This window comes from Martes martes, assembly GCF_963455335.1.
Source record: "Martes martes genome assembly, chromosome: 3".
Lineage (NCBI taxonomy): Eukaryota > Metazoa > Chordata > Mammalia > Carnivora > Mustelidae > Martes > Martes martes.
Window position 1 is genome coordinate 107,305,333 of NC_137890.1, and position 12,633 is coordinate 107,317,965.

Sequence of the window (12,633 nt, forward strand, 5' to 3'; positions counted from 1 at the left end):
TAATCCTCATGAAATGCACAGGTTTGAACAATGTATTTATCCCTGTAAAACTGTGGTAATAAAATCCTATGACATAAATTATAATGGTTATACTCAAGAAATGATTCTCCTTCACACCATCTCCTTTTTGTAATGAGAAGGTTTTGTTTGGTTTGTTGTTGTTTAGAATAAGGATCTACTGCACCCTTCCATTCTGTCATCTTTATCTTTGATAGATTCCTAAAGTAGGGATTATGTCACAGAAGTGAATGCCCATTAATGAAAGAAGAGGAAATAGAATATCTGCAAAGAGAACTAATCGTGAAAGAACTTATGATCAGGTAAAACATAACAGCCATGGTGAAAAAGAAAAAAAAAAAAAAAAAGTTGATGCGCCAAAAACTGGTTTCTCTCCTTTGTTCAGGAGCAATCTAGACATTTGCCTTCCTTCCTCCCTGAAGGGACTTCACTCAACAAAGCCAGAAAACTTATATATTGTATATAATGGTGTCATAAATCAAGTGGCTGGCACTTCTTCTGATCCTAATACATTTTCATAAAACACAATTAGTAAAGGACCAGATTGTGAAATAGACCGAAGCACAAAAGGTACATGCAGAAGTGGTTGGAGGCTCTTATTACCACCACTGCCATCATCATCACTAGTGTTTTACTTGGTTCCTTATCTATGTACTGTCTGCTGGCCCCTAGGTTTACACTTAATGACTTCAAATAGCTGGTGATATTTTTTAATATTTAAATATCTGCTCGGGGCGCCTGGGTGGCTCAGTGGATTAAGCCTCTGCCTTTGGCTCAGGTCATTATCTCAGGGTCCTGGGATCCAGCCCTGAATCAGGCTCTCTGCTCAGCAGGAAGCCTGCCCCCCCCCCCCTCTGCCTGCCTGCCTCTCTGCCTACTTGTGATCTCTCTCTTGATCTGTAAAAAACAAAAACAAAAAACAAAAATCTATTCTCCCTACTGTTCATTATCACCATAATTAGATCCATCTTTACTAGGGAATTTTACTAACCTACTCTCTCTGTACCAAAGAAGTTAAGAAACAACTGCTCTATGCAGATCACTGAACAGAAAGTGTAATATAGTCAAGAGAACAGAAAAGGAAATCTTCTCTAATTAGAAGCTGAAATACAGCTTCCAGGGTATGTGTGTAAACACATATATATTACATACACACATACATCACATATGTGTATTTTTACAATTTATTACTTTCTATTATTAGGTATCACTACTATTTTCACATCTCCCATATATATCAGGCACTGGGCCAAGCATTTGCATACATTAATCTTACTATTCCCATACCCCACAAAGTGAGGCAGCTGAACCTCAGGAATATCAAGTAACTTACATCACGGGGTAGTAAGAGGGTGAACTGGCACCAGAATCTGAGTTGTTGCAAAAGTCTTGCCTCTTCTTACTGTATGTTTTCCTGGCCCCAGGTCTCCAACCCTCTGATTGCAAAGTAAGTTTTGCATTGTTGTTTTCTGATTAACAATAGGGATTTAAATACATTCTTGAACATTCTAATTTTATATGACTATTCTATATGCCTACATCCTTATACATTAAGAAGAAATAGATTTTCTAAAAACAATTTCTTCCTAGGAATTGAATTTAAAAATATGGTAGATATGATATAAAGAACAAAGATACAAAGTTTTGACTAACAACCAGGAATTTCTCTGGGGAAAAACTACGTTGATGCAAAATAAGTTTATTATGACATTATTATTGGAAATCTAGAAATAGGGAGAGTACTATTCTCTGCAAATAAAAATATCCTCTGCCGTGGTACATTCTATGAAACTTAACCATTTTGTGGCCACTCTAAAGCCTCAGAGAGTGAATTCAATTTGTGCAAATAATCAGTTTACCCATAAGAAAAAAAGAGATATATTAATGATCTAACCAGGACATTTACACCACCAAATCTTTTAATATCATACCTCACAGAAATTTTCAAATACTTCCAAAAATCATTATGAAGTCTTTAAAAGAATCAAATATGTGATAACAGCTGAAACAAGGGATTATATGTACTTACTAAAAATATATGCATATATACATGACATCTTTTCAAGAAGTTCAAGTTTTCTTAGTTTTGCACTGACTAAATCCTATATGGTGAAATTCTAAAGAATAAGATACATGTAATTAAGAGGGAGGGTAGATTATGCATGGTAGGATAGTGAGCCTTCCGTATATAATGAGGTTTGATCAAACAGCCTTGCTTGATCAAAAATCACATTGTGATTTTGGCAAAATTTACATATTGCTCAACAAAATATACTATATTTGTCTGAATTTCCTTTTAAGAAAGGTTCTTTTTAAAATGTAGGAGGTTTGGCCTGTATATGATTCCAAACATTTGATACAAAATTTACTTAAGAAAAGTCATCTTTGAAATATTCGTGAAGGTCCCCAGTAATTCATTAAATTGTAGCCAGGAATTTCATTAACACATGATTAAACAAAATGTGTTATAGCTGAGGGGGAAAAAAAAAGCTTACAACCAGAAATCCACATGCTGATGTGTAAAGATTTTTTTAAGATTATAAATCAAAGAACTACCTGCTTTTTAACATTAGATAAAATTAAGTCTTCACAAGTACTGAAAAAATACTGCAAACATACATGTACATCTTTAGCACTAAAACCTTAATATGGGTAGCATATGATTTAGCTTGAGGAGAGGTAGAGAAATTTGCTTTTATAAGTTTAGAACCATAAGTGTAGAATTATAGATCTAAGTATAAATCTAAGAAGCATATCTAATGCTTATACTATGTCTGAACTTAGCAATTAGCACACACACACACAAAAACACATTTTCTTCAGCAAATTGGGCAGTGTCTACCATCAATTTCTAATCAGACATTTATATTAGCTACAGGAAAATGTTAGTGTCTGATCTTTCTTTCAACATTTGCTAAAACAAGACAATAAGATAAAATCTGACTCCAAATAATACATACCATTTTCAAAAGTAATTTAAATGGCACAGCATTTGTAATTGTTTACTTACTTGGAATTCATTTGCTACTATCTATATTAGAATAGATAATCATTCTGAAAATGTTTTAAATTATATTATGTTTTATGTATATAGTCAATCAAAATGTTTTGTATATCTTTATATCTATAATTGAATAAAAGTAAAAGTGTCATTTAAAAAATTACAGATAAAAATGAAGAAACCAGGGGCACCTGGGTGGCTCAGTGGGTTAAGCCACTGCCTTCGGCTCGGGTCATGATCTCAGGGTCCTGGGATCGAGCCCCGCATCAGGCTCTCTGCTCAGCAGGGAGCCTGCTTCCCTCTCTCTCTCTCTCTCTGCCTGCCTCTCTGCCTACTTGTGATCTATCTATGTCAAATAAATAAATAAAATCTTAAAAAAAAAAAAATGAAGAAACCAAATGCCAATCATGGCATTTTAATGTCCTTGCAATTCAAATGCTATACTTTAGGAAATTTTTACTTGATTTTTTTCAGGAAAACATACTTAGAACAATTTGTATTAGGCTTAAATATTCATTACTAATTTGCTTTCTTATTCCACATCTTGACTATCAGAGTACAGAGGGAAAGGTTATACTGCCATCAGGCATAATAAATCAAGTGAAAACATCATACATAAATTATGTATAAAAAGTTATTTACCTGCATGGAAATCTATCCCAACAGCAAATGAAGTTCCTGATATAGGCATCAAAGCATCCATTTTGTCACTTGGTTCCAGAGGTATTCCCCTGATTCCTTCATGAACAGAGTACATAAGAAATGACTCTATACCTAATTGGGGAAAAAAGAAAGAAAGAAAGAAAGAAAGAAAGAAAGAAAGAAAGAAAGAAAGAAAGAAAGAAAGAAGAGAAAAAAGAAAAAAGAAAAAAAAAAGCCCCAAGTGAATATTTAAAATTAAAATCATTCTACTAACATTATTTCAAACAGTCTTAATTTTTTCATAAAACATGTTTCTTAGCCTTTTTTAAATTTTTAACTGAATACTACACTTCTGACTAGTTGAAAGATAGATTACTGGCTCTCAAACTTGAGTATGCATCAGAATGTTCTAGAAGACTTGTTAAAACACAGATTACAGAGGTCCCCAACCCAGGGGCTTGATAATTTGAATTTTTGAAAAGTTTCCAGGTAGTGATGGCACTACTGGTCTGGGAACCATACTTTCATAAACACAGAGGCAGATAATTTTGGAAAACATACCTGGCCTCACAACCAAAATTCACCACCTCTTTTCTAATACCCAATTATCTTATTGTTTATATATGATAATAAACTTTGAGTGTATATATTTTACATAGCTACAGAGCTGTTAGTTTTCTAATAAAGTTAAATCATTCTTAAATCATTTTAACACATTTAACACATTTTAAACACTAAAAACATACCAAATACTTAATTTTTGCTACTACCTTGCTGTTATAGCTTCAAAAGTATGTTCTAAAATATGCACAGACATAAAAGCTGACTACCAGAAGTCCGCATGCTGATACTTAGGAATTTTTCTAATATGCCAGAACATGTTTTTAGGCACATATTTTCTTTTTCTTCTTCTTCTTTTCCTTTTTTAAGATTTATTTACTTGAGAGAGAGAATGGGCATGCACGTGTGGGGTGGGGACAGAGGGCATGGAGCTGGATGCTAGCTAGATTCCATGGCCTTGAGATCACGACCTGAACCAAAACCAGGAGTCAGAGGCTAAACTGACTGTACCACCCACGCACCCCGGGTTGAAACCTGTTTTTTAGTAAAATTAAGTCATGATCATTGGATAAAAAGATCATTCTACAATCAAATTTCTTTGGAACTAAGAACTAGAATCTATGAAACGTGAAATAGGAAGATGGGTGTTTTAGGTTTTAGTTCTTTGGCAATGATCTTCTCTCTCAGCTAAGCAAATCTAAGCCCTCACCACTTCTCTCGTATTTTTTTTTCAAAGAGTTAAAAGAATAACTGAATTCAGATTGAATCGTAATAGTAACCAGTCACTGCTTTTTACTTCAGCCCTTGCTTATTCAAGTTGAAAGTAGTTTCTACTGGGCTTGGTTAAAAATGATAATAAACTGCGGTTCCGGAAAATAACTAATTATGACCTTTAAAGAACAGTAATACTTAAAACATTTTAGATAGTAACAATCTTACATATATGAGACTAAGCAGTGAACCATTGTTCTAATAAGACACTAATATTATTTTTTCTATTTTTAAACTAATTTTTATTGCCTAAAATTTGCATTGATAAAGTAAATGCATCAGAATTAAATTTTCCAAGACCTTATACCTTGACATGACATGCGGTTCTTTTGGAGATAATATCCCACTGTACACATGCAAGTCCTTGTGGTTTCAGATGTTGGTAAACAAAGTTGAGAGCATCCGCCATTATTTAGTTGGCAAGAATTGCTGCCTGCATAGGAGGAAAACAAGCAAAAGAAATATTTAAGAAAAATAAAAAGAGTATCATTCGATAGCAATAATTTGAACACATATTTATACTTTTGTTGATTTATAAATGCAGCTGCTTCATAGAGGTTAGTATGATGTTTTACTGTCTTGAATAATTTGAAATGGCAATTGCAGTTGAAGTCTGCCCACCCAAAAAAAGTAAATGGAGGTCTGATGTGTGGCATAGTGATTATCCACAGCAATACTATAATTAATTTATAGTATCAATTAAACTTTGATTACAATTCAAAGTTGCTAAGAGACTAGATCTTAATTATTCCCACCACAAAAATAAAATGATAATATATGATGTGATAGAGGGGTTAGCTAATGCTAAGGTGGTAATCATATTGTAATATATAAATGTATCAAATCAGCCCTTTATATACCTTAGACTTATGCAATTTTATATGTCAATTAGATCTCAAAAAATAAATTTTAAAATAAATAATTAGAAACAGTTTTTTAGAAAGCAAATGACAATGCACGAGAAGATTCAGGGCTACAGAAAAGCAAGTGAAATTGGTTTGTCATGAATGCTGTCAGACTTGCAATATTTTAAGATCACAGAAACTAGGAAATATTTTATTATGATTTTTATTATGATATTTCATTTCAACTCTATAGTTACTTCCTTTTCAAGAATATTGTATCCAAATATGTCAAATAAATAGCTGCTAAAACATACTACTAACTCAATGTGAAGATTATGCCATTAAAAGAAAGGAGGTATATATATATTTAAATAATTTTTAAAGCAAGGAAATAAATTTTGCTATTCCTAGGAACATAATTCTCCCAAAATATATTTAAAACACACCCGTAAGAGTCATCTAATTAATTGGCATATTAATTCTCCTTATTCCTGCGTAGCAGCAATGACAAATATTAGTCAGGTAATCACAGGTAGGCATTCTATAAAGATGTTCCATTGAATTTACTAGGCCCAATGTGCTAATTAAAGCTGGTAGCGTGACATTAAGAAATTTACAGTCTTATCCAGCAAGTTCATTAAATATCCCATTTTTACAACATTTTTATTATTTGAGGACATGCAGTACCACTTACTGGATGTTCAAGCTCTAATATGAAGTGCAGTAAATCCAGTGAGAATTACAAAGCGTGATGAAAGCTATATTTCAATAGTGCTCTATGGAAAATTCAAAATACCAATGCAGCTCATTATTTCTCATCTCCTGAATTCAAAATAGTCTGATGGGATTTAATTGTTCAGTTGAAGCTGTCGTGAGTTCTGTCACTTTTGAAGTGTGAAATACTCTCAACTTGGGAGATTTCTCATCTGGAGATCTACCATACTCTCTGCTCATTTCCTATAGTTACCAGTTCAGTCAATGCTGGACTCCATCCTATACAAGGCCACATGCTAGGAGTAGGGTTGCCCTGTGAAATTATTACTTTTATCTCCTATATAAACTAATGAAGGTGAATTGACTTATTCCCTCTTTCCTCAAGCTGACTTATATACTAAGATAAAATTTCAGATCTCTGATTATTTTAATGAGAGAGTTATATTTTCAGATTTATAATAATCTATACTGACCTTATACATATAGTTTATAGAAAACACATAAACATATATTAAACATATATTAATGCAATGCCAAGCTATGGAAATTTGCATTTTGATATTGATTTATCTCAACTACTATAAAGACTTAAAAAGCTGAGAAGAGATTGAGAAGAAATCTTTTAACTAGAGAGCATGAAGAAACATCAAATGGAAAGAAGGGGAAATGAGGAAATTGAAGTTAATAAAAAAATAGATTCAGGAAGAGAATGAAATCACAAAAGAAAAATAGGGTTCTATAACCTTGGTGATATTAAATATATTTTAAAAACATAAGAAAAGGAACTTCTGGAACTGTGCATTTTTTAATATAATTCCAGTAATAGCAGTATATTTATCATACTTATTTTTGACAGATAATATAATTAGCCTATGTTAACAATTATGTTGTACAATATACATTTCATGTATCACTTGTTTAGTCTCTACTAGTGAAGAAGAGAAAAAGGAAAAAAAAAGGAAAAAAAAATGAGTCACTATTTGCAGTAAGTATCTTTGCCTAACAAACAATGAATTGATGTAGGAAAAAATATTGGAGTAGTTTTAAAGACAGTAATTTAGGTAGTGATTATCTGGCACGTTTGAAATGCCAACTTGGCTTAATATTTTGTAATGAGACTTATGTTCAAACTTCATGACACAATTCCCCAGTGGAGGTAGAGAGTCCACTTGACTAACGAGAAGTCTCAGCTCTCTAGTGATCTACGTCAAAAGTGATAAATGAAGTAGCTAATTGTACTTTGAAATCCAAAGAGGTAGTAATGTTAACACCTTAAATAATTCTAAATTGCTCATATTTCATACTAATGAAGCTTTTAAGGTACCTGCCATGATTCTGTTAATGTGATTCTCTCTAATACAGATGCTTTCATCAGCACATTCTTTTAGTAAAAATAGTATTTGCACTGAATTTTAAGCTTAGTCATATTATACCATTAATTCCCAAGTATTACAGGTCCTTCTCAAGTTAGGAATACTTTCACGTGTAAAATACCCAAATCTACCTGTAGGATTAAACATTTACAAGATGAGGAAAATTTTGTTAGCATGAATAAAAAAGTGAGCCAAACATAATATAAGAAAGTTTTCCTCCAATAAACTTTTTGGTGTTGTATCTGGGAAAACTCTATAAATTATATTAATTTACAATTTCAAGCAAACCATGTGCTTTTTCATATTTTGAAAAAGAAGGAATAAATTTTTCAATGTCGTGTTTGGAAACAATATATTTTTGCCTCTGTTGTATTTTCTAATGCGTTTTCAGATATAATCACATTAAGTACAGACTATGAACTAAAGTTTACCACAGTACTATAAGCTTTTATACTTTGCAAATATATTCTATTAAAATCCATAAAAAGTGTCATGATATTTTATTTATTGATTACCAATGTTTTATTCTCAATAATATAATCTATTCCCCATGGCTTGAATGCCAGAAGAATTATTTTGATTACAGATTTGCTAGTGAAAACGCTCCTGTTCCTTATTATAGATAGTTATTTTTTTTTTAAATGTCAGAGGGGCACCTAGTTGGCTCACAGTCTGTTAAGTCCCAGACTCTCGATTTTGGGTCAGGTAATGATCTCAGGGTTGCGAGATCTGGGTTCGCGTTGGACTCCCTGCTAGGGGTGGAGCCGCTGTGAGATTCTCTCTCTCTCTCTCTTTCTGTCCCCCATCTCCCTCTCTAAAAAATAAATAAATAAATAAGACTTTAAAAATTAATTTTTTTTTTTTAAATCAGAGAGCAAATACAGATTTGTGCATAAAGTACGGGTATTAGTGTCTTCTAAACCATGAAAGGAGCCCAGTAATCACTTAATTGTTTGTTTGTTTGTTTGTTTGATTGTTTATTAAAGCAATTATTTTCTTTTTTTTTTTTCATGAAATTTCAGAAATGATTTCATACTAAAATTTGGCCCTTGCTCTGTACAGGGAAGGCAACCATGAATCTGGTCTTCCTTTTATTTCTGGATGTGCAGGTATGGCTCCCAATTGGTATTGCCAATAAATTCTGTCAATTGATGTTTGTTACCTATCTTCAGAATTAGTGATCCCCTTGGTTCACTAATTCTGTCTCTACTGTTCTCTGCTTTGGTCTATATGCCCAGATCCTTCAGATGAAAATTCCTTCACATTTTCTTGAAGCGTTTTTCCTAAGAAGAAAAGTATGTGAAGCTAAGGATTTTCACAGCAGAGACTAAAGTAAGAAAGTAAAATGCAGAAAAATATTTTTTCTAGGAAAAGAGTTCTGCTAATGTCATGGGTCATGAAGCAAAAACTAAGAAAGGACTAGCAGGTGTGGGGCTGTCCTGGCTGGCATCTCTAAAGTAATTGCCATTTGGGCAATGTGACAAGTCTACCTATGTAAACCATCTGTTCGTTCTCTCACTCCATTTCACTGCACACCATTTGGACAAGCAAAAACAAAAAAGCAAAATGCTTAGAGCCAAACAATGCAGTGCTTTTGGATGCAAAATTCTTACGTTGATATAGTCCATTTGAAGTCCCCTCATTCATTCAGTTTCTGGGTTTAATTATACACTGTTGTATTTGGCTGGGATTTATTTTTCTCATTCTTACATTTTTAAATCAAGAACTAGATAAGACCTCTGTGAAGACCTGACAAATTAAGATTCCTTGGGAGACCCTGCTAACGTTTTGAAAACTCATTATATACCTTATGTTAACGGCATTTCTTCTGCAGTAATAAGGAGCATTTGCCTCCCCCCACCTTTTTTTTTTTTAAACTAGAAGCAAAATACAAACCTTTCACTTGTTGAATTGAGAAAATAATATGAAAAGAAGAGAACATTATATATTCAAAAAGTGGCACAAATTCATTACAGTGTGACTTGCCTTGCTGTGCTTCTTTATCATACACTTTCATATGAACAACCCCAGAAGTCTTATTTCGCAGGACGGTGGGGTTTCTTCCATCTCTTTTGCTGCAGGTTCCCAGCTGAGCTAAGTTTTGGTCGGCCCACCACAGTTTCTTATCTATAAAAGTGAAAAGACTTCTTCTATGAAAAAGATACTCATCTTATTAAATAATAGTAAACAGCTATTAAAGTGTAATACTGTTTGATTTCTTTTGTTATATCCCCAAACTCTGTTTCTAAGAGAAACGATGAAATCACTCTCACTCTTTTAAAAATGCAAACCACAGTGATATATTATTGTTTAAATTTTCCTCCCTCCTCCCCAGCTAGAGGCTCTTGCCTTAACTTTTCTTTTTCTTAAAAGAAAATTTCACACACCATATAAATAAAAGCCTATTCAAATTAATATAGAATTCAGATTATATTATTTACATACTTAAACATGATCACAGTCGTACTGTATTATATCTGTAAATGAACAGCAAAATCCAACCAAATATCTAAACAAAACTTATAAAAAAAAAAGACTGTACTCTTCGTTTGCAATATGGAAACTTTTAATACTTAGTACTCCCTGCTACTGAATTCCTCATAGTAACATCTTTTATTTTTTTGCACGGCTCATGCCCCTTTCTTCAAAATTTTAATAATGTAAACTGCTCAGTGTATGTGTTGAGTGCATGTATTGAATATTTTTTTGTTGGGTGCATGTACTGGATATCTCTCTTAAAAGAGACCCTGCAATGTGCCACAGATTTAAAAGAAAAAAAAAAAAAAAAGAGTCTTGATCTTAAGGAAGCTAGTGTGCTGGTGAAAATGATACACTTATTATTATTTTATTTCAAATTATTATGCCAAAACTAGAAGGAAACTATTACCATTCTCATTTTAGAGATGAAACATCTAAGATTCATAGAGATTAACTATCTTAATCAAATTTATATATTTGGTCTTCCTATCTCCAAAATTTGGTTCTTTCTAAGACTCCATGCTGAATGCATAAAAATTTTAAGAAAGGCAATAATTCAAAATAAAGTTCATAATTAAAAAGGTTTTGAACAATTTAGACTTTTCTTGAAAAAGCTAATTAATCACAATTGGGACCCCCTCAATTTCTACCTAGAAGTTAAGGGTTATTTAATTGTATGAACAAAACAAAATAATCTTTACTTTCACGGTACATTTATTCTTATTCAAATTCTACTATATTTAGACTGAACCAAAGCCTAGTTTCAGAAATTGCAAGGAGAGTAATACAGACATCAACAATGATCATCCCTTACAGAATTCGATTTTGTGCATGCACAATTCTAAATACTACAGATTGCTACATTTAATCTTCACAACAATTTTATTAGGTAATACTACTATTATTAAACCATTTTGCCGAAGAACACTGAGACAAAATGGGGTTAAATAGTATTCCCTAGGTCATACAATAAATAGGAGCCCCAAATTATAGAAAAAACCCCAGTTTCAGAGCCCATGGTGTTAAATTAAGCTCTATTGTCCTCTTTCATTGATAGATGTTTAGTCTTCTCTCTCTTACAGAGATATATATATTATAAAATGTATATATTTGTTACATATATATATATATACACACACACACACACACACACTCACTAATCTAAGTGAATATGATTAGTGAGTAGCCCATTCATTTAGGTTTTGGTTTATACTTCTGAATTGACATAAGACCAGAAAAATTTCCTGTGAAGAAAATGAGTAAAGAATTTTACTGTAGGGGCGCCTGAGTGGCTCAGTCATTAAGCGTCTGCCTTCGGCTCAGGTCATGATCCCAGGGTCCTGGGATCTAGCCCCATATCAGGATCCCTGCTCAGCAGGAAGCTTGCTTCTCCCTCTCCCACTCTCCCTGCTTGTGTTCCCTCTCTCACTGTGTTTCTCTCTATCAGATAAATAAATAAAATCTTTTAAGAAAAGACTTTTACTATAGAGACTTTATTAAAAGTTGTACCGTATAGTAAATTAGACTGGATACATGTGTGTTCCCTTTCAATTCTTACAATATGTCACTGTGATAGAAATACAGAAACACAAAGCAGAAAAACCCATGTATAAACTCACTCATATAATAAACAACAGAATTAGGGGCATATGAATAATGCATAAAAGGTGGTATATAAGTGGAAATGGGAAAATAGGCAAATAGGCTAAGTTGCAACCTGGATCGTGATTTTTATTCCCCCACTCTCAATTTTCATTCATTCATCACTCAATTTTATTATACTCCATTTAAAAATAAAAATAAGATAAAATAAAATCTGATTTTTAATCCCTCTCCATAGAACTCGGGATGACCTTGATTTCAGCTTATAAATAATATAGTGGGAGTGTTAATAAAGGCTAAAAATATGATAATCAAGTGAAGATATTTTTATATGTAATATCACCTACCATCACCATCTCCCCAAACCCTTGCACTGAGTTTACAGAGGATTAGTAACTGATAGAAGTCTCAATTAAATATATAACCATAGCTCTTTTTAAAAATGCTCAGCAAAGAAGTTTGGAATATGAAGTCTGGTGCCCTGAATAATGTTCTCTTCATTCTAGCATTGGGGGACCCAAAATCTGACCCCTAGCTCCCAACAAAAGCAAAATCTGCAAGTCACAGTGTCCAATTCTATGCAGAGCTCCCAATGAGAAACCCCATCCCCAGAGAGATATGGGAAAAA

The 12,633-nt window shown here is 32.9% G+C and overlaps 1 protein-coding gene across 1 annotated transcript in view; it reads right to left on the reverse strand.

The window, feature by feature from the left end:
- The window catches only part of LRP1B (LDL receptor related protein 1B), a gene marked incomplete at both ends in the record, with an annotated part of 1,929,835 nt that overhangs the window by 523,031 nt on the left and 1,394,171 nt on the right, over positions 1-12,633 (reverse strand). The window contains 3 exons of the mRNA XM_080798957.1: positions 3,662-3,793; positions 5,301-5,422; positions 9,908-10,052. Coding sequence (XP_080655083.1) covers positions 3,662-3,793; positions 5,301-5,422; positions 9,908-10,052 — 399 coding nt within the window. The remainder of the gene's footprint in view (positions 1-3,661; positions 3,794-5,300; positions 5,423-9,907; positions 10,053-12,633) is intronic.